This window comes from Ranitomeya variabilis, chromosome 7, assembly GCF_051348905.1.
Source record: "Ranitomeya variabilis isolate aRanVar5 chromosome 7, aRanVar5.hap1, whole genome shotgun sequence".
Classification (NCBI taxonomy): domain Eukaryota; kingdom Metazoa; phylum Chordata; class Amphibia; order Anura; family Dendrobatidae; genus Ranitomeya; species Ranitomeya variabilis.
In genome coordinates, this window is record NC_135238.1 from 249,476,663 (window position 1) to 249,502,556 (window position 25,894).

The following is a 25,894-nucleotide window of genomic DNA, read 5'->3' on the forward strand; positions in this document are numbered from 1 at the left end:
CAAGAAAGCTTTGCTCCATATAGAAGGTAGCCCTTTCTGGGGAACCCTAGAGAGAACAAATTCTTTGTATGCTCTGGATATTTATCCATGTTTTAATATGCTTATGGCATGGGTATAGTGATTCCTGTGTTCCCAGGTCCATATCTGTGTATTCATCCACAGAATCTTTTTAAACAGTTGTGTGTTAATATTTGTTAAATAAAAACATTTTTTGAATTTTTACTTGGCATATGCTACAGTTTATTTGTAGGTAGTACCGTATGTTATTTTGGAAGCGCCATTTGTGACTAGGTCATTTCTTTTTGGTTATAGTTTTAAGGGTCGTCTGTTCACTGGCTCACAGGAGAGTTGGCGCTGGCATGAGAGTGGCCACGCACGGTGATTGCAGGAGAGTGGCCACGCACGGTGATTGCAGGAGAGTGGCCACGCACGGTGATTGCAGGAGAGTGGCCACGCACGGTGATTGCAGGAGAGTGGCCACGCACGGTGATTGCAGGAGAGTGGCCACGCACGGTGATTGCAGGAGAGTGGCCACGCACGGTGAATGCAGGAGAGTGGCCACGCACGGTGATTGCAGGAGAGTGGCCACGCACGGTGATTGCAGGAGAGTGGCCACGCACGGTGATTGCAGGAGAGTGGCCACGCATGGTGATTGCAGGAGAGTGGCCACGCACGGTGATTGCAGGAGAGTGGCCACGCACGGTGATTGCAGGAGAGTGGCCACGCACGGTGATTGCAGGAGAGTGGCCACGCACGGTGAATGCAGGAGAGTGGCCACGCACGGTGATTGCAGGAGAGTGGCCACGCACGGCGTTCGCAGGAGAGTGGCCACGCAGGGTGCTTGCAGGAGAGTTGCCACGCACGGTGCTCGCAGGAGAGTTGCCAGGCACGGTGCTCGCAGGAGAGTGGCCACACACGGCGTTCACAGGAGAGTGGCCACGCAGGGTGCTTGCAGGAGAGTGGCCATGCACTGCTCTAGCAGGAGAGTGGCCACGCAGAGCGTTTGAAGGGGATTGGCCAGACACGGCTCTGCCAGGAGAGTGGCCACGCACCTTGCTTCCACGAGTGTTCACTTATGGTTCTCGCAGGAGAGTGGACACGCACGGCGCTTGTAGGAGAGTGGCCACACACAATACACCTTTACCAGGTGGGCAGCAGTCATGCACCAGTCACCACATCGTGCCTCATGCTGAGAATTTGTCCCTCGTGTTCACAGGTAAAGACTGACCGAGTGAATATCCGACACCTGACGTCAGGTAGCTGGGAGGTCATCAGGATCCTGGCGTATGATGAGCCGTCCGAGAAGCTGTGAGTATCACCCCCATCATCCACAGTCACGTGTAGAGGTCATCTCCATCATCCATCATACACAGTCATGTGTAGAGGTCGTCTCCATCTTACACAGTCACGTGTAGAGATCGTCTCCATCATCCATTATACACAGTCAATTGTAGAGGTCGTCTCCATCATCCATCAGATGCATTGATTTTCCCACTCTTTAATTTTTCGTTCTGTTAGATGCATTCTCCTTACATTTTGCTGGGGGCTGTAGTTGCTTTACATGGTCTCCTCTCTCACAGATATTTCCTCAGCACAGAAGACTCGTCCCGGGGACGACAGCTTTACAGGTGACCTTCAATGTTACTACTGTACGGGTGAGCTGTGTATGGAGTGATGGGTATTACTGTAGAGGTGTCCTGTGTGTGGGGGTGATGGGTATTACTGTAGAGGTGTCCTGTGTGTGAGGGTGAGGGGTGTTTCTGTAGGTGTGACCTGTGTGTGGGTGATGGGTGTTACTGTACGGGTGACCTGTGTGGGGGGTGATCGGTATTACTGTAGGGGTGACCTGTGTGTGGGGTGTTGTGCATTACTGTACGGGTGACCTGTGTGTGGAGTGATGGGTATTACTGTATGGGTGACCTGTGTGTGAGTGATGGGTATTATTTTAGGGGTGACCTGTGTGTGGAGTGATGGGTGTCACGATAATGTATAAAATGTAATATGATTATTAGTTTTCCCTGATAGCACAACACTGTGGGCTTTGACCCCCCCCCCCCCTTCTCTCTGTGTTTCTGCTGGCAGAGATGTGTGTATGTGGATCCCATATCCCTCATGGCCCCCCACAAGAATTTTTTTGCGCTTGCAGATGCACAAATATCCCTCCAGCTGAAACTGGTCTGATATCTCTATTAAGACGGGAGGTTCTTTGTTCTAATATAGTAAGATAATGGGCCACCAATTTGGGCTAGGAAAATAATAAGTACATATTGCTAACTTCCTTCGGTAGAATCTGTTAAACACTGTAAGCGCAAGACCACTAATCACATCGAGTACAAAGTGTGGATTTCTCTGGAACTGTGTGGAACAACTATGATGAATTTGGTACCAATAGAAAGCCAATTTTAATACAAGATGGATGAGGTGTGTGTTTTGATTCCGACATGTTCTCCAGCGAAGATAGGAGAATTGTAAGAATTGCTGTTAAAAGTTGTAGTCTGAGGAAAGGGGAGGGTCCAGGGAAACCAGCCTTTTTAGTGATGTCACAGCCGACAGGTATAAGTCTCTGCGCTTCACCCAACCTTCAGTTTTTGCCTGGGATCTCACTATAGAAAGACTATCTCATGAATTGGGATATTTGGCTCCGCCTACCAGAATGGTTTTGCCTGAGATGATGTGAGCACATGTAAGTGTTACTTTCTGTTTTAATCCATGTTATTTTATAATTGTATACAAAAACAAAATAAGATGATGGCTAAAAAGCCATGGCCAGCTCACCGATCCTTGCAGGCGCACGGAGCTTCGTCTCGGATCCAGACGAGGGATAATTACAAAGTAGAAACAGAAGGTGCTCCAGCTCCAATAAAAGAGATTCTTTATTAATGGTTAAAATCCAGTGACATAATAAATCCTTGCTGTAATACAAATGTGGGGGTACAGAGCCCATGCAACGCGCTTCGATCGCTGCCGATCTTAATCAATGCATTGATTAAGATCGGCAGCGATCGAAACGCGTTGCATGGGCTCTGTACCCCCACATTTGTATTACAGCAAGGATTTATTATGTCACTGGATTTTAACCATTAATAAAGAATCTCTTTTATTGGAGCTGGAGCACCTTCTGTTTCTACTTTATTTTATAATTGCTTTGTACATGCATACTTTAACTTGTCTCATATTGTAACATCCTTGTAATATTTTTATAAACACTGCCTAATCTTTTGGAGTAAAGTATAAACTACTAGTTTCGTTCTCCTTGCTCTTAAACTTACCCTAAGTCTTCTGAAGTAATTACGTTACTGTTTTGGGTTGGTTTCGGACCCGTTTAATCGAAGCTGGTGGCAGCATACCTTGTTCTGTGTATTTGGGAGTTGTTGTAGCGACGGCGGCGTTGATAATTATTGTTCCTGCCTGTGTGGGAGTAGTTATATCGCCTCGCTGCAGCGTGCCCAATAGACAGTACTTAGCAGGCAGCCTTTCTGGTGACTAATTACCCTAGGTGCAGTACCTAGTCTGACCTGAGGGTAAGGGGGCGCCAGAGAGCTGCAAGTGCTAAAGCGGAACTGTAAAGCGGGATATACATAAATCCCTGCAGTTCATGGTATATTGTAGAGCAGTGGGATAACTAAAATAAGCCCCTGCTGTAAATTGATAGGTCAATAACCTTGTGTGTGTTTTCGTCACATTGTAGCAGTGGAGGGATAACTAAGATAAGCCCCCCTGCACATGTGATAGCTGTCTGTTGGCGTAAGGTCACCCCGATCAGTGACATAGGGGTGACAGTCACGGTGTAAATCGTGACATATTGGTGGCAGCGCGGTGGTATCATAGAGCATTAGTGATCTGGTTTGAGCAATCATTCCTCTTAAGGTACCGTCACACTAAGCAACGTCGCCAGCGATCTGTGACGTTGCAGCGTCCTAGGTAGCGATATCGCTGTATTTGACACGCAGCAGCGATCAGGATCCCGCTGTGAAATTGCTGGTCGCTGCTGGAAGGTCTGCACTTTATTTGGTCGCTAGGTCGCCGTGTATCGCCGTGTTTGACAGCAAAAGCAACCATACCAGCGATATTTTACACTGGTAACCAGGGTAAACATCGGGTTACTAAGCGCAGGTAACCCGATGTTTACCCTGGTTACCAGCGTAAAATGTAAAAAAAAACAAACACTACATACTCACATGCGTCCTCCGGCGTCCGCTTCCCACACTGACTGAGCGCCGCAAATTGAAAGTGAAAGCACAGCACAGCGGTGACGTCACCGCTGTGCCCTGCTACTGCCGGCGCTCAGTCATTGCAGGAAGCGGACGCCGGGGGACGCATGTAAGTATGTACTTACATTTTACGCTGGTAACCAGGGTAAACATCGGGTTACTAAGCGCGGCCCTGCGCTTAGCAACCCGATGTTTACCCTGGTTACCCGGGGACCTCAGCATCGTTGGTCGCTGGAGAGCGGTCTGTGTGACAGCTCTCCAGCGACCACACAGCGACGCTGCAGCGATCGGCATCGCTGTCGCTATCGCTGCAGCATCGCTTAGTGTGACGGTACCTTTACTAAAACTAGCACGGTTCATCCAAGGACCCTGCAGCAATAGTTTGGAGAACAAACTCAGTGTTTATTAGTCCTGAGACAATTGTGTGTACTGGTAATTATCCCCTACCCTTCTCTTTGTTTTTCTATCCTATTATTTCGCAACCATGGTTGTGCTGGGAGAAACCTTTTATAAGCAGCAGACCAGAGACACCCTTATTGCCTTATGCAGGTCACAGCACATTGATTTTGCAGGCAAAAACAAAGCCCAACTGGTCACAGATCTGGTGCAATGGGAAGCCGCTCTAGACCGCTCTCAGAGCCCAATGGCAGCATAAACCAGCACAAGCGAACATGGTGCTGCAGCGGAGGTCCAACCACAAAATACGGGCCCTACTAGCTACCAAGTTGGATTGGACCCCGATCTGCTGGCGGTCTTGGAACTATTCCCCGCCGATGACCGTGATGGACGTCTGCAGCTGATCCAGCAATGCAGAGCCAAGCGAGAGGCCCAGCGAGCCGAGCAGGAGGCTGAGAGAGTCGAGCGCCAAGCCCAGCGAGTCCACGAAAGATGGTCCGGCAGGGGGGATACCCTCCACTGCCCGGAGCCATGAGCCCAGCACGTTTCCTGTTATAGAAAAGGACGGGGACTTGGACACTTTAATGCGGGCTTTTGAGAAAGCCTGCAGACAGTACCAGCTGCCTACAGAAGAATGGGCACGATACCTGACTCCAGGGCTGAGAGGCAAAGCTGTTGTGAATTTGGATTCTGGGCTCCCCCGGTGGCTACTGGTGGAATTGAACTGGTGTCTTCATCTTCTCTGTTCACCTGTTCCCATCAAGATGTGGGAGTCGCTATATAACCTTGCTGCTCTGTTAGTTGCTTGCCGGTCAACAATGTTATCAGAAGCCTCTCTGTGCTTGTTCCTGCTCCTAGACAACAACTAGATAAGTTGGACTCTTGTCCATGTTTGTTTTTGCATTTTTGTTCCAGTTCACAGCTGTAGTTTCGTTACTGTGTCTGGAAAGCTCTTGTGAACAGGAATTGCCACTCTGGTGTTATGAGTTAATGCCAGAGTTTTAAAGTAATTTCTGGATGGTGTTTTTGATAGGGTTTTTAGCTGACCATGAAAGTGTCCTTTCTGTCTTCTGCTATGTAGTAAGTGGACCTCAAATTTGCTAAACCTATTTTCATACTACGTTTGTTATTTCATCTTGATTCACCGCCAATACATGTGGGGGGCCTCTGTCTCCTTTCGGGGTATTTCTCTAGAGGTGAGCTAGGACTAATATTTTCCTCTGCTAGTTTTATTTAGTCCTCCGGCTGGTGCTGGGCATCTAGAATCAACGTAGGCATGCTACCCGGCCACTGCTAGTTGTGCGTTAGGTTTAGTTCATGGTCAGCTCAGTTTCCATCTTCCAAGAGCTAGTTCCTATATATGCTGATGCTATGATCTCTTGCCATTGAGATCATGACAGTTTGACCGGCCCACTAAAGGGTTAAAATCCTTGGCTGAGAAAGGAGAGAAATAAGTAGTCTGCTGAAATTTTTTTTTTTTTTTTTTTTTTTTTTCTCTCCTTTGAATGGCTCTGTGTTCACCTGTTTGCAATGGATCTTCAGAGTGTAACTGCAGGTTTGAATAATCTCGCCACGAAGGTACAAAATTTGCAAGATTTTGTTTGTCATGCACCTGTATCTGAGCCGAGAATTCCTTTGCCGGAATTTTTCTCGGGGAATAGATCTGGGTTTCAGAATTTTCGAAATAATTGCAAATTATTTTTGTCCCTGAAATCTCGCTCTGCCGGAGATCCTGCACAGCAGGTCAGGATTGTGATTTCCTTGCTCCGGGGCGACCCTCAAGACTGGGCTTTTTCACTGACACCAGGGGATCCTGCGTTGCTCAATGTGGATGCGTTTTTTCTGGCCTTGGGGTTGCTTTATGACGAACCTCATTTGGAGCTTCAGGCAGAAAAAACTTTGATGTCCCTATCTCAGGGGCAAGATGAAGCGGAAATTTACTGCCAAAGATTCCGTAAATGGTCTGTGCTTACTCAGTGGAATGAGTGCGCCCTGGCGGCGACTTTCAGAGAGGGTCTCTCTGATGCCATTAAGGATGTTATGGTGGGGTTCCCTGTGCCTGCGGGTCTGAATGAGTCCATGACAATGGCTATTCAGATCGATAGGCGTTTGCGGGAGCGCAAACCAGTGCACCATCTGGCGGTGTCCACTGAGAAATCGCCAGAGAGTATGCAGTGTGATAGAATTCTGTCCCGAAGCGAGCGGCAGAATTTTAGACGGAAAAATGGGTTGTGTTTCTATTGTGGTGATTCTACTCATGTTATATCAGCATGCTCTAAGCGCACTAAAAAGCTTGGTAAATCTGTTTCCATTTGCACCTTACCGTCTAAGTTTATTCTATCTGTGACCCTGATTTGCTCTTTGTCATCTATTACCACGGACGCCTATGTCGACTCTGGCGCCGCTTTGAGTCTTATGGATTGGTCCTTTGCCAAACGCTGTGGGTATGATTTAGAGCCTTTGGAGACTCCTATTCCTCTGAAGGGGATTGACTCCACCCCATTGGCTAATAATAAACCACAATACTGGACACAAGTAACTATGCGTATTAATCCGGATCACCAGGAGATTATTCGCTTTCTGGTGCTGTATAATCTACATGATGATTTGGTGCTAGGATTGCCTTGGCTGCAATCTCACAACCCAGTCCTCGACTGGAAAGCTATGTCTGTGTTGAGCTGGGGATGTAAGGGGGCTCATGGGGATGTACCTGTGGTTTCCATTTCATCATCCATTCCCTCTGAAATTCCTGAGTTCCTGTCTGGCTATCGTGACGTCTTTGAAGAATCCAAGCTTGGTTCGTTACCTCCGCACCGAGAGTGCGATTGTGCCATAGATTTAATCCCGGGTAGTAAATACCCAAAGGGTCGTTTATTTAATCTGTCTGTGCCTGAACATGCTGCTATGCGTGAATATATAAAGGAGTCCTTGGAAAAAAGACGGCTCTTTGAGACCATGTATCGATTATCGGCTTTTGAACAAAATCACTGTTAAATATCAATACCCATTGCCGTTGCTGACTGATTTGTTTGCTCGCATAAAGGGGGCCAAGTGGTTCTCTAAGATTGACCTTCGTGGGGCGTATAATTTGGTGCGAATCAGGCAGGGGGATGAGTGGAAAACCGCATTTAATACGCCCGAGGGCCACTTTGAGTATTTAGTGATGCCTTTTGGTCTTTCAAATGCTCCGTCAGTTTTCCAGTCCTTTATGCATGATATTTTTCGCGATTATTTGGATAAATTTATGATTGTGTATCTGGATGATATTCTGATTTTTTCGGATGACTGGGACTCTCATGTCCAGCAAGTCAGGAGGGTTTTTCAGGTTTTGCGGTCTAATTCTTTGTGTGTGAAGGGTTCTAAGTGTGTTTTTGGGGTACAGAGGATTTCCTTTTTGGGATATATTTTTTCCCCCTCTTCCATTGAAATGGATCCTGTCAAGGTTCAAGCTATTTGTGATTGGACGCAGCCCTCTTCTCTTAAGAGTCTTCAGAAATTTTTGGGCTTTGCTAACTTTTATCGTCGATTTATTGCTGGTTTTTCGGATATTGCTAAGCCATTGACCGATTTGACTAAGAAGGGTGCTGATGTTGCTGATTGGTCCCCTGATGCTGTGGAGGCCTTTCGGGAGCTTAAGCGCCGTTTTTCCTCTGCCCCTGTGTTGCGTCAGCCTGATGTTGCTCTACCTTTTCAGGTTGAGGTCGACGCTTCTGAGATCGGAGCTGGGGCAGTGTTGTCGCAGAAAAGTTCTGACTGCTCCGTGATGAGGCCTTGTGCCTTCTTTTCCCGTAAATTTTCGCCCGCTGAGCGGAATTTTGATGTTGGGAATCGGGAGCTTTTGGCCATGAAGTGGGCTTTTGAGGAGTGGCGCCATTGGCTTGAGGGGGCCAGACATCAGGTGGTGGTATTGACTGACCACAAAAATTTGGTTTATCTTGAGACCGCCAGGCGCCTGAATCCTAGACAGGCGCGCTGGTCATTATTTTTCTCTCGGTTTAATTTTGTGGTGTCATACCTACAGGGTTCTAAGAATGTTAAGGCGGATGCCCTTTCTAGGAGTTTTGAGCCTGACTCGCCTGGTAACTCTGAGCCCACAGGTATCCTTAAGGATGGAGTGGTATTGTCAGCCGTTTCTCCAGACCTGCGGCGGGCCTTGCAGGAGTTTCAGGCGGATAGACCTGATCGTTGCCCACCTGATAAACTGTTTGTTCCTGATGATTGGACCAGTAGAGTCATCTCTGAGGTTCATTCTTCTGCGTTGGCAGGTCATCCTGGCATTTTTGGTACCAGGGATTTGGTGGCAAGGTCCTTCTGGTGGCCTTCCCTGTCACGAGATGTGCGAGGCTTTGTGCAGTCTTGTGACGTTTGTGCTCGGGCCAAGCCTTGTTGTTCTCGGGCTAGTGGATTGTTGTTGCCCTTGCCTATTCCTAAGAGGCCTTGGACGCACATCTCGATGGATTTTATTTCAGATCTGCCTGTTTCTCAGAAGATGTCTGTCATCTGGGTGGTGTGTGACCGTTTCTCTAAGATGGTCCATTTGGTTCCTCTGCCCAAGTTGCCTTCTTCTTCCGAGTTGGTTCCTCTGTTTTTTCAAAATGTTGTTCGTTTGCATGGTATTCCTGAGAATATCGTTTCTGACAGAGGGACCCAATTCGTGTCTAGATTTTGGCGGGCATTCTGTGCTAGGATGGGCATAGATTTATCTTTTTCGTCCGCTTTCCATCCTCAGACGAATGGCCAGACTGAGCGGATTAATCAGACCCTGGAGACATATCTGAGGTGTTTTGTGTCTGCTGACCAGGATGATTGGGTTGCTTTTTTGCCATTGGCGGAGTTCGCTCTCAATAATCGGGCCAGCTCTGCCACTTTGGTGTCCCCGTTTTTCTGTAATTCGGGGTTTCATCCTCGATTTTCCTCTGGTCAGGTGGAATCTTCGGATTGTCCTGGAGTGGATGCTGTGGTGGAGAGATTGCATCAGATCTGGGGGCAGGTGGTGGACAATTTGAGGTTGTCCCAGGAGAAGACTCAGCTTTTTGCTAACCGCCGTCGTCGTGTTGGTCCTCGTCTTCGTGTTGGGGACTTGGTGTGGTTGTCTTCTCGTTTTGTCCCTATGAGGGTCTCTTCTCCTAAGTTTAAGCCTCGGTTCATCGGCCCGTATAAGATATTGGAGATTCTTAACCCTGTTTCCTTCCGTTTGGACCTTCCTGCATCCTTTTCTATTCATAACGTTTTTCATCGGTCATTATTGCGCAGGTGTGAGGTACCGGTTGTGCCTTCCGTTGAGCCTCCTGCTCCGGTGTTGGTTGAGGGTGAGTTGGAGTACGTTGTGGAGAAAATCTTAGACTCTCGTGTTTCCAGACGGAGACTCCAGTATCTGGTCAAGTGGAGGGGATACGGCCAGGAGGATAATTCTTGGGTGAATGCATCTGATGTTCATGCCTCTGATCTGGTTCGTGCCTTTCATAGAGCCCATCCTGATCGCCCTGGTGGTTCTGGTGAGGGTTCGGTGCCCCCTCCTTGAGGGGGGGGTACTGTTGTGAATTTGGATTCTGGGCTCCCCCGGTGGCTACTGGTGGAATTGAACTGGTGTCTTCATCTTCTCTGTTCACCTGTTCCCATCAAGATGTGGGAGTCGCTATATAACCTTGCTGCTCTGTTAGTTGCTTGCCGGTCAACAATGTTATCAGAAGCCTCTCTGTGCTTGTTCCTGCTCCTAGACAACAACTAGATAAGTTGGACTCTTGTCCATGTTTGTTTTTGCATTTTTGTTCCAGTTCACAGCTGTAGTTTCGTTACTGTGTCTGGAAAGCTCTTGTGAACAGGAATTGCCACTCTGGTGTTATGAGTTAATGCCAGAGTTTTAAAGTAATTTCTGGATGGTGTTTTTGATAGGGTTTTTAGCTGACCATGAAAGTGTCCTTTCTGTCTTCTGCTATGTAGTAAGTGGACCTCAAATTTGCTAAACCTATTTTCATACTACGTTTGTTATTTCATCTTGATTCACCGCCAATACATGTGGGGGGCCTCTGTCTCCTTTCGGGGTATTTCTCTAGAGGTGAGCTAGGACTAATATTTTCCTCTGCTAGTTTTATTTAGTCCTCCGGCTGGTGCTGGGCATCTAGAATCAACGTAGGCATGCTACCCGGCCACTGCTAGTTGTGCGTTAGGTTTAGTTCATGGTCAGCTCAGTTTCCATCTTCCAAGAGCTAGTTCCTATATATGCTGATGCTATGATCTCTTGCCATTGAGATCATGACACAAAGCGCTGGAGGCGTTTGCTGCCCTCCATCAAGAACAAGATGGTGACAATGAGGACATCAAGCAGGCCCTGATAGCCAAGTACCAGCTTACACCTGAGGTTTACCGTAGAAAGTTCCGGAACCTCCAACATGGCCCACACGATAGCTATGGTGATGTGGTTCATGGACTCAGGACCCACTTCAACCAGTGGATCCAAGGACTGTCAGCGACAACCTTTGAGCAGCTGGGAGACCTGATGATTAGTGTTGAGCGATACCTTCCGATATGCAAAGGTATCGTATCGGATTGGATCGGCCGATACCGGCAAAATATCGGATCTCGCCGATACCCGATACCAATGCATATCTATGGGACACAAAATATCGGAATGGTTCCCAGGGTCTGAAGGAGAGGAAACTCTCCTTCAGGCCCTGGGATCCATATTCATGTATAAAATAAAGAATAATAAAAAAAAATATTGATATACTCACCCCTCCCCTGCTCTTAGCGGTGCCTCCGTTCCTAAGAATGCCGAGTTAAGGACCTTCGATGACGTCGCGGCTTGTGATTGGTCGCGTGACCGCTCATGTGACCGCTCACGCGACCAATCACAAGCCGCGACGTCATCGCAGGTCCTTCACTCGCTCATTCTTAGGAACAGTGGCTGCCAGTTGCAGCGGTTACAACCAGGGCGCGTCAGAGGGTGAGTATATCCCTATTTTTTATTTTTATTCTTTATTTTACACATGAATATGGATGCCAGGGCCTGAAGGAGAGTTTCCTCTCCTCCAGACCCTGGGAACCATACACTGGGAACTTCCGATTCCGATTTCCGATATCACAAAAATATCGGAACTCGGTATCGGAATTCCGATACCGCAAATATCGGCCTATACCCGATACTTGCGGTATCGGAATGCTCAACACTACTGATGATCAAAGACCAGTTCTTACATCTTTGCCCAGCTGAGGTGCGACAGTTTGTGATGGACAGAGAACCCAAAGACGTGACGAAAGCAGCGCAGATTGCCGATGTCTATGAGGCCAACCTTAGATCGAAAGTGCAGAAGCCAGTCACCACCAGCTGGAGAGGAGGTAAGCCTGCAACCAACGCCAGTACCCCTGCCAGCCAACACACCAGAGGTCCTGTCCCTGTGGCCAACAGCACCAGACCTACCACCGACCGGCAGTGTTATTATTGCAAACGGACTGGTCATATCAGTCCCCACTGTCCAGACAAGCAGCAGAACCCCCCAACCAAGGCTCCAGGGCCTAATGCAGCAGTACTTTTAGTGGGTAGTGTGGTTCGGAGGGTGTGTAACAACGTGCAGCACATCACCGTAGGAGACCATGTGGCTACAGGCCTCAAGGACATCGGGGCTGAACGAACCCTCATCCGACCCGAACTGGCGGCCCCTGAAGAAATCATTCCAGGGAAAACCCTAACTGTCACTGGGATTGGGGGCATCAGCTGTGCCTTGCCAATGGCCCGAGTTTATATTGATTGGGGTGCCAGGAGCGGGGTGAAGGAAGTGGGACTGTCTGATAATTTGCCCACTGATGTTTTATTGGGGACTGATTTGGGGAGGATGGTTGCATACTACGTTCCTGACACCCCTCCACAATCTGCTAACAAGGGTAAAGTTAACCCTGATGATGATGATGATGATGGGAAATCGCATGTGTTACCTGACCATGCTTTATCTTGTAATGATGCATCTGATAACCTTTTTTTCCCTAGGATTGATGGTGAAAATGTTGTACCTGTGCCAACTGAACCTGATAACCATTTTTCTGCAAAGGTTAATGAGCCCATAGGTACAGGAGTGCTCAGCCATGTCGCTCTGTGGAGTGAGACGGCTGAGGAACCCCTAGCAGGGGCAAGCGTAGGTGCCACAGGAAATGGGGAGATGCATGGGAACCGTGAGGAAGGTGATGCCATGCAATTGACCAGTGCCACTGAGGAAGGTAACTGGCCCATAAGTAGTACTGCTCCTGAGGTAATGGGGGTGGATGGGGAAGTAGTACCCATAGCAGCGTCGGCTGATGGGTCTGTAGAAATCCCCGGGGAGACAGCCTACGTAGCTGTTGTCACCCGCAGTCAGAGTGCCCAGAATGCAGATAACATTCTGCCTTCTGGACCATCCTCAGTCACAGGCGTGACTGAACCAGAGATGGTCCCAGAGGGTTCCCGTGGGGAAGGGACCCTGACGTCGCTTCTGGCTTTCCCTAGCCAGGAGTTTCAGGCCGCTCTGCACGCAGATGCGAGCCTAGAGAATTTGAGACAACTTGCCGAGACGCCCACCTCCGTGACTGATAAGGAGAGGGTGTTCTGGGAACAAGGGAGGTTGTGCCGGGAGACAGTACCTGGGAAATCGCAACAGGAGTGGTTGAGGGAAAGACAGCTGGTCGCCCCGCAGCAATTCCGGGATGAGTTGTTACGGATTGCCCATGAGATCCCGCTAGCTGGACACTTGGGGATCAGCAAAACAAAGGCCCGGCTGTCTCAACACTTCTATTGGCCTAAGATGGGGACAGATGTGTCAAACTACTGCAGCTCCTGTGTCACCTGTCAAAGAGTGGGGAAGGCGGGGCCTGCTCTTAAGGCTCCCCTGATCCCTTTACCAGTGATAGAGGAGCCTTTCCAGAGGATCGCAGTGGACATTGTGGGCCTGCTGGCCGTCCCCAGCAGCTCTGGAAAACAATACATCCTCACTGTGGTAGACTACGCTACCCGATACCCAGAGGCAGTAGCTCTGTCATCAACTAGGGCAGATAAGGTGGCAGATACCCTATTGGCTATCTTCTCACGTGTAGGATTTCCCAGGGAGATGCTTACTGATCAAGGGACCCAATTCATGTCTCACCTAATGGAGGCTCTCTGTAAGAGAATGCAGGTGAAGCACCTGGTATCGAGTGCGTATCACCCACAGACCAATGGCTTGTGTGAATGCTTCAATGGTACCCTCAAACAGATACTACACATGCTGGTTGAGACCCAAGGGCGCAACTGGGAGCGGTACCTCCCACACCTTCTGTTCGCTTACCGAGAGGTTCCGCAGTCCTCGACGTGGTGCTCCCCCTTCGAGCTCCTGTACGGCAGGCTAGTCCGGGGACCCCTTGGATTGGTAAGGGAATCCTGGGAAGAGGAGCCAAACCCTTCTGAAGTGTCCATAGTGGAGTATGTCATGCTCTTCCGTGACAACATGCAGACCTTGACGCAATTGGTTCATGACCACATGATGCAGACTCAGGCTGATCAGAAGCACTGGTACGACCAGAACACCCGGGAGCGGACCTACCGCGTGGGTCAAAAGGTGTGGGTGCTGGTCCCCGTACGAAAGGATAAGCTTCAGGCAGCCTGGGAAGGCCCGTACGTCGTCCACCAACAGCTCCACCCAGTCACCTACGTGGTCACGCTTGACCACGCTCGGGGTAGGCGAAAGGCCTTTCACATCAACGTGATGAAGGCTCATCACGAATGTGAACCTTTCATCCTACTGGTCTGCAGCCTGCCCGAAGACGGGGAGGAAGACTCCCTCCTGGACATGCTGGCCCAAGTCAATGCCGGTGGGTCCATCGAGGACGTGGAGGTAAGCGCCTCATTAACCGAACCCCAGTGGTCGCAGTTGCGGACCAAGCTGGAACCCTTCCGGGTCGTGTTCTCCAACTGACCTGAAAGGACTGTTTTAGCAGTCCACAAGGTGGACACAGGGAATCATGCCCCACTACAGTGAACACCCTATCGAATCTCCGACCAGGTGCAGCAGGTTATGCGCGAGGAGATCGATGAGATGTTACAGCTGGGGGTGATTTGTCGGTCAAACAGTGCGTGGGCCTCACTTGTAGTTCTCTTGCCAAAGAAGGATCGGACCACCCGGTTCTGCGTAGACTACAGAGGGCTCAACGCCATCCAAGCCTCTGACGCGCACTCAATGCCGTACATCGAGGAGCTGCTTGAGAGGTTAGCTGGCACAATCTACCTGACCATAATGGATCTGAGTAAAGGATACTGGCAGATTCCCCTGAGCCCTGAGGCGCAGGAGAAGTCTGCATTTATCACACCCTTTGGACTGTACGAGTCCACGGTCATGCCCTTCGGCATGAAGAATGCCCCTGACCCTTTCCAGCGGATAATCAACCTCCTGCTTCAGGGACTGGAGAAGTACGCGGTGGCGTACTTGGATGACATTACAGTCTTCAGTTTCTCCTGGAATGAACACTTGCAGCGTCTCGAGGAGGTGCTCAGGTGAATTCACCGAGACGGACTGACTATCAAGCCGGGAAAGTGCCAAATGGGCATGAGTGAGGTCCACTACCTGGGGCACCGGGTAGTCGGGGGCACCCTAAAGCAAGAGCCTGAGAAAGTGGGAGCGATCATGAACTGGCCCATCCCTATGACCAAGAAACAGGTGATGTCCTTCCTGGGCACTGCAGGGTACTATAGGCGCTTCGTACAGCACTATAGTAGCCTGGCTAAACCCTTGACAGACCTCACCAGGAAGAAGCTACCCCACATTTTCAACCAACAGCTGTGAGGGGGTCTTCCAGGCGTTGAAAACAGCACTGTGCTATGCCCCTGTGTTGAAAGCAGTCGACAGCAGTCAACAGTTCTTGGTGCAGACCGACGCCAGCAAGTTTGCCCTTGGTGCTGTGCTCTGCCAGGTTGACTCGGAGGACCAAGAACACCCCGTGTTGTACCTGAGCCGGAACTACTGCCGAGGGAAGTGGCCTACTCCACCATCGAGAAGGAGTGCCTGGCCATAGTCTAGGCCCTGCAGCGCTTGCAGCCCTACTTGTACGGTCGCACTTTCACTGTGGTGACCGACCACAACCCTCTGCGCTGGCTAAACGCCATGTGTGGAACCAAGGGAAGGTTGCTACGCTGGAGCCTTGCTTTTGAGCAGTTTGACTTCACCATTGAAAACAAAACTGGAAGGGAGCATGGCAATGCAGATAGACTGTTCCACCAGGGTGAACCTACTGAGGTGCGCATGGAGGCATACTGAGGGGTTCTGCCTCAATAGCACAGACCAAAAGGGGGAGGTGTCACGATAATGTATAAAATGTGATATGATTATTAGTTTTCCCTGATAGCTTTGACTCCCCTTCTCTCTGTGTTTCTGCTGGTGGAGATGTGTGTATATGGATCCCAAATCCCTCATGGCCCCCCCATAAGAATTGTTATTGCACTTGCAGATGCACAAATCTCCCTCCAGCTGAAACTGGTCTGATATCTCTCTTACGACAGGAGGTTATTTGTTCTAATATAGTAAGATAATGGGCCACCGATTTGGGCTAGGAAAATAATAAGTACATATTGCTAACTTCCATCGGTAGATCTGTTAAACATTATAAGCGCGAGCCGCTAATCACATCGAGTACAAAGTGTGGATTTCTCTGGAACTGTGTGGAATAACTATGACGAATTTGGTACCAATAGAAAGCCAGTTTTAATACAAGATGGATGAGGTGTGTGTTTTGATTCCGACACGTTCTCCAGCGAGATAGGAGAATTGTAAGAATTGCTGTTAAAAGTTGTAGTCTGAGGAAAGGGGAGGGTTCAGGGAAACCAGCCTTTTTAGTGATGTCACAGCCGACCAGGTATAAGTCTCTGCACTTCACCCAGCCTTCAGTTTTTGCCTGGGATCTCACTGTAGAAAGACTATCTCATGAATTGGGATACTTGGCTCCGACTACCAGCATGGTTTTGCCTGAGATGATGTGAGCACATGTAAGTGTTACTTTCTGTTTTAATCCATGTTATTTTAGAATTGCTTTGTACATACATACTTTAACTTGTCTCATATTGTAACATCCTTGTAATATTTTTATAAACACTGCCTACTTTTTCGGAGTCAACTATAAAACTACTAGTTTCGTTCTCCTTGCTCTTAAACTTACCCTAAGTCTTCTGAAGGGAATTACGCTATTGTTTTGGCATGGCTTCGGACCCCTTTAATCGAAGCTGGTGGGAGCATACCTTGTTCTGTGTATTTGGGAGTAGTTGTAGTGACGGCGGCGTTGATAATTATTGTTCCTGCCTGAGTGGGAGTAGTTATATCGCCCTCGCTGCAGCGTGCCCAATAGACAGTACATAGCAGGCAGACTTTCTGGTGACTAATTGCCCTAGGTGCAGTACCTAGTGTGACCTGAGGGTAAGGGGAGCGCCAGAGAGCTGCAAGTGCTAAAGCGGAACTGTAAAGCGGGATATACATAAATCCCTGCAGTTGGTGGTATATTGTAGAGCAGTGGGATAACTAAAATAAGCCCCTGCTGTAAATTGATAGGTCAATAACCTTGTGTGTGTTTTCGTCACATTGTAGCAGTGGAGGGATAACTAAGATAAGCCCCCCTGCACATGTGATAGCTGTCTGTTGGCCTAAGGTCACCCCGATCCGTGACATAGGGGTGACAGTCACGGTGTAAATCGTGACAATGGGTATTACTATAGGTGTGACCTGTGTGTGGGGTGATTGGTATTACTGTAGAGGTGACCTGTGTGTGGGGTGATGGGTATTACTGTAGAGGTGACCTGTGTGTGGGGTGATGGGTATTACTGTAGAGGTGACCTGTGTGTGAGTGATGGGTATTACTGTAGAGGTGACCTGTGTGTGGGGTGATGGGTATTACTGTAGAGGTGACCTGTGTGTGGGGTGATTGGTATTACTGTAGAGGTGACCTGTGTGTGGGGTGATGGGTATTACTGTAGAGGTGACCTGTGTGTGGGGTGATGGGTATTACTGTAGAGGTGACCTGTGTGTGAGTGATGGGTATTACTGTAGAGGTGACCTGTGTGTGGGGTGATGGGTGTTACTGTAGAGGTGTCCTGTGTGAGGGTGATGGGTATTACTGTAGGGGTGACCTGTGTGTGGGGTGATGGGTATTACTGTAGAGGTGTCCTGTGTGAGGTTGATGGGTATTACTGTAGAGGTGACCTGTGTGAGGGGTGTTGGGTATTACTGTAGCGGTGTCCTGTGTGAGGTTGATGGGTGTTACTGTAGGTGTGATCTGTATCTGGGGCGTTTGGTATCACTGTACATTATCAGACTGGTTGAGCCTGAATGACACCATACTTCCAGTTGTTTCATTGACAGCTCCAGATCTACTCCATGGATTTGGGGTCCCTTTTTTCGCTGTGGGGGTACCCAGGCTAACATTGTTGGTGTTATTTCAGTGTGTTCACCTCTGGGTTATTGAGCCGTCAGTGCCTTTCGTGTGGAGTTGTCAGCGACCAGTGCACTTACTTCAGTGCGAAGTTCAGTCCGTTCAACCATTTCTTCGTGCTGCATTGTAAAGGTAAGACCCCAATTCTTCACAGAACAGCCTCAAAGATACATTGTCCTCTACACCTAAAATGCATACATTGAGTATACTTCGGAGTATGGATGGTGCAGGGATGCATGGAGGACATGATGCTTTCCTGTGTTTGCTCCTTGTTTTGTACATTGCTCAGTATCTACATACCGTTTCTTCTGGACTATAGGACGCCTTTCAAGTTCAGACTGCAGAGAATAGTAATATTTCCTGCTAATTAAAACTTTCCTTTCAGTGAAAAGAAGTATAATGGTCAATATAACTAATTTATGGTCTCCAGATCTATTCCTGACAATAAACAGGACTCTTTGCCAAAGAAGACAGACCTCCGTTCCAGCCTGTATTGTTTCATACCTTTCCATTTGGAGACCATGTGGGCAACGCTGTCTGCTCCCAGGATTATGGTGGTTGTGGCAGAAAGTGCAATGGCCAAACCCCTCTAGTCTTCAATCCAGGTCACTAACATCTCGGCATTAAATTGATTTGGTTATGGACCCTGTGGACGACCATTTCTCCAAGGTATCTCAGTAGGACACAACGTTGCCAGGCCTCGCTCTAATGCGAGCAGCCTGAGTGTCCTAAGTCGCAGGACTTGTCTCCATCGAGTACATTAGGGAACGTCATTGGTCAGCGATTACCCAGGAGCTTCCGTCAGTGTCTCTGGACTTGTCTCCATTGAGCACATCTGGGACAACATTGGTTATTAATTGCACAAGAGCTGCAGGCAGCGTCTTCGGACTTGTCTCCATCGAGTACATTGGGGACTGTCATTGGTCGTTAATTGCACAGGAGCTGCCGTCAGCGTCTCCAGACTTGTCTCCATCGAGTACACTGGGGAACGCCATTGGTCAGCGATTACACAGGAGATGCCGTCAGCATCTCTGGACTTGTTTCCATTGAGCACATCTGGGACAACATTGGTCATTAATTGCACAGGAGCTGCCGGCAGTGTCTCAGGACTTTTCTCCATCGGTTACATTGGGGAATGTCATTGGTCATCGATTACACAGGAGCTGCCATCAGCATCTTTGGACTTGTTTCCATTGAGCACATCTGGGACAACATTGGTCGTTCATTGCACAGGAACAGCCGGAAGCGTCTCCGGACTTGTCTCTATCGAGTACATTGGGGAACGTCATTGGTCAGTGATTACCCAGGAGCTTCCATCAGCATCTCCAGACTTGTTTCCATTGAGCACATCTGGGACAACATTGGTCGTTAATTACACAGGAGCTGCCGGCAGCATCTCAGGACTTGTCTCTATCGAGTACATTGGGGAACGTCATTGGTCAGCGATTACCCAGGAGCTGCCATCAGCATCTCTGGACTTGTCTCCAGCGAGCACTCTGGGGAACGTCATTGGTCAGCGATTACCCAGGAGCTTCCGTCAGCGTCTCTGGACTTGTCTCCATTGAGCACATCTGGGACAACATTGTTCGTTAATTGCACAGGAGCTGCTGGCAGCGTATCTGGACTTCTGTTCATCGTGGATATCGAGGACATCATTGGTCAATGATTGCACAGGAACTGCTGTCAGCAGGACTTGTCTTCATCGAGCATGTGAGGAGCTGGCCACTTGCTAAAGACTATTGGACGAATGAACAGAGAGCGGAGTCCACGGCTCTAAGGGATGCAGACATTCCCAGCATGGAGCACTGGTTGCGTCAATATTATTGTTGTGTTTTATTAGAGATTTGCTTTGTTTTATTAGTGATTTTCTCGCTCGTCAGTTCTTCCTCAGGCATCAATGTTTCCATTCAGTGACAGTAAGCAGAGGACAACGTCCAGGCTGGATCTTATGTATACATAAGGCCAAACCCAAGATTAGAAATCAATTAACTCCATCATTCCATTGTTCTTACAGCCACTAGTCCCATTATGTGGATGGGGATTGTAGTCACAATAGAGTCGTCACTACAGGGGCCTCGCATGCTGTCCCAGGTGATGGGCTTATGGAATATTCTTCATTCTTTGAGCTAAAAGCAAATGTTAAAGTGGGAGAGAGAAACAGACGCCACATGGTTAGTCAGGCAGTTGTTGGAGTGACGTTGAGGGCACGGGATCTAGACTGAGGTTCTGGAGCCATGGATGGATGGCCTATGGAGTTTTGAAGATTGGTTTCCAGCTGGGCTGGCTCCCCCTGCTATGGTTGAGGGATCCGTTGTCTGGATTTCACAAACGCTTTAAGGATTGTTTCCCCTGGATACATGGGTGACGGTTCTGTTATTGGACATCTGAAGGAGCATGGACCGTGACTACAGACTATACTGGCGGGAGATACGAAATCTGTGGGCCTACCAAAAGTTTGGAGATAGTCCCACTGCCAACATACCAGGCAATACTCACTATCGGCTCCGGGGAGGAGATGTTGTTGACTAGAGGAAATGTATTTTGGCCATCTTCCTGGATTTGTTGTAAAACCATGGACATAAGGAATAAAAAATAGTTGCATCGTTAACCTGCCTAGGTGAGTATTACAACCCACAACCTCTGATATTCACAGAGCACATTGGGGACGTCATTGGTGGGTGATCACACAGGAGCTGCTGGTAGCGTCTATGGAATTGCCTCCAATGAGCACATGGGGAACATCATTGGTTGGTGATTACACAGTAGCTGTCATCAGCATCTCCAGTCTTGTCTCCAATGAGCACATAGGGAATGTTATTGGTCGGTGATTACACAGGAGCTATTGGTAGCTGTAACGGGGTCTACCGTGCTGGAGTACCTCTTTCAGTACCACCCCGTGTTTCAGTAGGTCCACTCTGCTTTGGCTGGAGTCTGAATGAAAGGACGCTGGCTGGAATTGCTTGGTTACATGGGCGCATATAAAAGATCACTGCTTCTCCACGTATTTCCAGTGTGAACACACTTTACTCACAGGACACAGAATATATCTCACAGATACAGAAGGCAGGCCAATTGAAAAGCGGCAGGCCAGACATACATTACAATAGCCGCAGGTGGCCGGTGCCTGCCGATATTTACTGTGGGAATTACAAAGGTGGGAGAGGTCAGAAGGGGGATATCTTATCCCCTCTGCCCAGGGGCGCAGCCTGTGGGCTGATGCATTAGGGACATGCATCTCACATGGAACCTATTATACATACATATAACTGCACAACATATTCTGGGTGCTGGGGGGTTCCGTAACACGGCTCCCCTTTTCAGCGACGCGATCGGAATACACAGTCTGATCCTTAACGGATCGGTTTGGGGATGACCGAAGTTTATGGGGTTGGTACAAGTTCCGTTTGTCGACTTAGTCCATCGGCGTTACCGTTTTGTTTGCCGGGTCTGTAGTGGATGGTGAAGTCCAGAGGTTGTAGGGCTAAACTCCACCGCAGTAATCTGGCGTTGTCTCCGATTAAGCCAGACTTGGGGATTATGGTCCGTTAGGAGAGAAAACTGTCGTCCATACAAATATGGTTGCAATTTTTTGAGTGCCCATACTACTGCCAGGCACTCCTTCTTGATGGCCGCATAGCTTACTTCACGAGGCAGTAGTTTCCGACTCAGGTAAGCTACCGGGTGTTCTTGGCCGTCCGGCCCGACTTGGCTCAGTACTGCCCCCAATCCAAACATAGAAGCGTCTGTGTGAACAAGGAAACGTTTAGTTGGATCAGGTGCGGCCAATACAGGGGTATTGGTGAGGGCGTCCTTTAGCTGGTGGAAGGCTTCCTCACACTCTGGGGTTCAGGTTACCTGGTGGGGTTGATTCTTACGGGTCATATCAGTGAGGGGCTTGGCTACGCTGCTGTAATTGGGAACGAATTTCCTGTAATACCCCGATGTCCCTAGAAACGCCATGACCTGGGTTTTAGTGCGTGGGATGGGCCATTTGGCTATGGCCTCAATCTTGGCTTGTTCTGGTCGCTGTTTCCCACTTCCCACCCAATGCCCTAAACACTGAACCTCTGCTTTGCCCATGTGACACTTGTTTGGGTTCAGGGTGATTCCGGCCTTGTGGATCCTGTCCAATACTGTCTCTAGGTGATTTAGATGCTCTTCCCATGTCGCGCTGTAGATGGCGATGTCATCCAGGTAGGCACAAGCATAGTCCTGGAGACCATCCAGAAGCCGGTCAGCCAGCCTCTGGAAGGTCGCCGGGGCATTCTTCATCCCGAATGGCATAACTCGAAACTGGAAAAAGCCGAACGGGGTGACAAATGCTGACTTGGTGACTTGGTAATAGCGTCAGGACTAAGGGGAATCTGCCAGTAGCCTTTGCATAGATCGATGGTGGTCAAATACTTTGCCCCCGCCAGCTGGTCTAACAACTCATCCACACGCAGCATGGGATACGCATCCATCACAGTTTTCTCATTGAGCTTACGATAGTCTACACAAAACTGTGTAGTCCCATCCTTCTTGGGCACTAACACTACGGGGGATGCCCAGGGACTATCTGACTCTTCAATGACCCCTAAACGCAACATCTCTTGTATCTCTTGTCGCATCCCTTCTTTTACAGACTCAGGGACGCGGAAGGGGGGTTGTCGCAGGGGGGTCTGATCCTGGGTCTCAACCATGTGTTGTGCCAGGCGAGTGTACCCTGGTCTACCCGAAAACATCCTTTGTTGCTGCCTCAACAACGCCTCCGCCTGCTGTCTCTTCCGGGGACCTAGGTCTTCACCCAAGTGTACCTGGTCCCATGTTTTAGACTGAGTCCTTTCCCCTAAGACATCAGGCAAGGGAAGTCCAGCTAAATCCTCTGCTTCAGGTGCACAGATGGCCACTACCTCTTCAGGGCGCTCCCGGTAGTGCTTCAGCATATTCACGTGGAACATGCGGATAACCCTGGGGTCGTCACAATCGGCGACATTATAGGTGGTGTCGGCTATTTTCCCCACTACCTGGTAGGGCCCCTGCCATGCAGCTTGGAATTTTTTTCTGCCTAGTGGGCTCTAACACCAGGACCTTCTTGTTATGACCCCAGTGGACAGGGTCTCAGAGGTACGTGTAAGTCTGCGAGATACAAAAATCCAGCTCATAGGGCAGTGGTAACTGGGTTGACCAAATATCTACTCCTAACACCAACACTAGAAGTAGCCGGGGATCATGCCTACGGTGATCGCTAGATGACTCGCGCCAGCCGGAGAATCTAACTACCCCTAGGAGAAGAAAACAAAGACCTCTCTTGCCTCCAGAGAAAGGGACCCCAAAGCAAGATACAAGCCCCCCACAAATAATAACGGTGAGGTAAGAGGAAATGACAAACACAGAAATGAACCAGGTTCAGCAAAGAGAGGCCAGCTTACTAATAGCAGAATAAAGCAAGATAACTTATTTGGTCAACAAAAACCCTATAAAAATCCACGCTGGAGATTCAAGAACCCCCGAACCGTCTAACGGTCCGGGGGGAGAACACCAGCCCCCTAGAGCTTCCAGCAAAGGTCAGGATACAGATTGGAACAAGCTGGACAAAAATACAAAACAAAACAAAAGCAAAAAGCAAGGAAGAGACTTAGCTTTAACAAGCAGGAACCAGGATCAGTACACAAGAGCACAACAGATTAGCTCTGATTTCAACGATGCCAGGCATTGAACTGAAGGTCCAGAGAGCTTATATAGCAACGCCCCTGAACTAACGGCCCAGGTGAGCATATAGGAGAAGACAGAAGCTCCAGTGTAAAATCACAAATGACCACTAGAGGGAGCAAAACGCAAATTCACAACAGTACCCCCCCCTTAGTGAGGGGTCACCGAACCCTCACCACGACCACCAGGGCGATCAGGATGAGCGGCGTGAAAGGCACGAACTAAATCGGCCGCATGAACATCAGAGGCGACCACCCAGGAATTATCTTCCTGACCATAGCCCTTCCACTTGACCAGGTACTGAAGCCTCCGCCTGGAGAGACGAGAATCCAAGATCTTCTCCACCACGTACTCCAACTCGCCCTCAACCAACACCGGAGCAGGAGGCTCAGCAGAAGGAACTACAGGCACAACGTACCGCCGCAACAAGGACCTATGAAACACGTTGTGGATAGCAAACGACACAGGAAGATCCAGACGAAAGGATACAGGATTAAGGATTTCCAATATCTTGTAAGGACCAATAAAACGAGGTTTAAATTTGGGAGAGGAAACCTTCATAGGAACAAAGCGGGAAGAAAGCCACACCAAATCCCCAACACGTAGTCGGGGACCCACACCGCGGCGGCGGTTGGCAAAGCGCTGAGCCCTCTCCTGTGACAACTTCAAGTTGTCCACCACAAGATTCCAGATCCGCTGCAACCTATCCACCACAGAATCCACCCCAGGACAGTCAGAAGGTTCCACATGACCCGAAGAAAAACGAGGGTGGAAACCAGAGTTGCAGAAAAACGGCGAAACCAAAGTGGCGGAACTAGCCCGATTATTAAGGGCAAACTCAGCCAACGGCAAGAAGGTCACCCAATCGTCCTGATCAGCAGAGACAAAACACCTCAAATAAGCCTCCAAAGTCTGATTAGTTCGCTCCGTCTGTCCATTAGTCTGAGGATGGAAAGCAGACGAAAACGACAAATCAATGCCCATCCTACTACAAAAGGATCGCCAGAATCTGGAAACGAACTGGGATCCTCTGTCTGACACAATATTCTCAGGGATGCCGTGCAAACGAACCACGTTCTGGAAAAACACAGGAACCAGATCGGAAGAGGAAGGCAGCTTAGGCAAAGGAACCAAATGGACCATCTTGGAGAAACGATCACATATCACCCAGATAACAGACATGCCTTGAGACACCGGAAGATCAGAAATGAAATCCATGGAGATATGTGTCCAAGGTCTCTTAGGGACAGGCAAGGGCAAGAGCAACCCGCTGGCACGAGAACAGCAAGGCTTAGCTCGAGCACAAGTCCCACAGGACTGTACAAATGACCGCACATCCCTTGACAAGGAAGGCCACCAAAAGGATCTGGCCACCAGATCTCTGGTGCCAAAAATTCCTGGGTGACCTGCCAACACCGAGGAATGAACCTCGGAAATTACTCTGCTGGTCCACTTATCAGGCACAAACAGTCGGTCAGGTGGACAAGAATCAGGCCTATCAGCCTGAAATCTCTGCAACACACGTCGCAGATCTGGAGAAATAGCTGACAAGATAACTCCATCCTTAAGAATACCAACAGGATCAGCGACTCCAGGAGCATCAGGCACAAAGCTCCTGGAAAGAGCATCGGCCTTCACATTCTTTGAACCTGGTAAATACGAGACAACGAAGTCAAAACGGGAGAAAAACAATGACCAGCGGGCCTGTCTAGGATTCAGGCGTTTAGCAGACTCGAGATACATCAGATTTTTGTGATCAGTCAAGACCACCACACGATGCTTAGCACCCTCGAGCCAATGACGCCACTCCTCAAATGCCCATTTCATGGCCAACAACTCCCGATTGCCCACATCATAATTTCGCTCAGCAGGCGAAAATTTCCTAGAGAAAAAGGCGCAAGGTCTCATAACAGAGCAACCAGGACCTCTCTGCGACAAAACGGCCCCTGCTCCAATCTCTGAAGCATCCACCTCAACCTGAAAGGGAAGCGAGACATCAGGCTGGCACAAAACAGGCGCCGAAGTAAACCGACGTTTCAACTCCTGGAAGGCCTCCACGGCAGCAGGAGCCCAATTAGCCACATCGGAGCCCTTCTTGGTCATATCCGTCAAAGGTTTCACAATGCTAGAAAAATTAGCGATAAAACGACAGTAGAAGTTAGCGAAACCTAAGAACTTCTGAAGACTCT

At 49.1% G+C, this 25,894-nt stretch overlaps 1 protein-coding gene across 8 annotated transcripts in view; it reads left to right on the forward strand.

The window, feature by feature from the left end:
- The window catches only part of DPP10 (dipeptidyl peptidase like 10), a 652,879-nt gene that overhangs the window by 393,428 nt on the left and 233,557 nt on the right, over nucleotides 1-25,894 (forward strand). For all 8 annotated transcript variants that reach the window (XR_013217894.1, XM_077273449.1, XM_077273443.1 and 5 more), the window contains 3 exons: nucleotides 1,217-1,308; nucleotides 1,581-1,628; nucleotides 18,025-18,146. Coding sequence is in view for 7 of the 8 variants with exons in the window: in XM_077273449.1 (XP_077129564.1) it covers nucleotides 1,217-1,308; nucleotides 1,581-1,628; nucleotides 18,025-18,146 (262 nt within the window). In the remaining variant the exon portion in view is untranslated. The remainder of the gene's footprint in view (nucleotides 1-1,216; nucleotides 1,309-1,580; nucleotides 1,629-18,024; nucleotides 18,147-25,894) is intronic.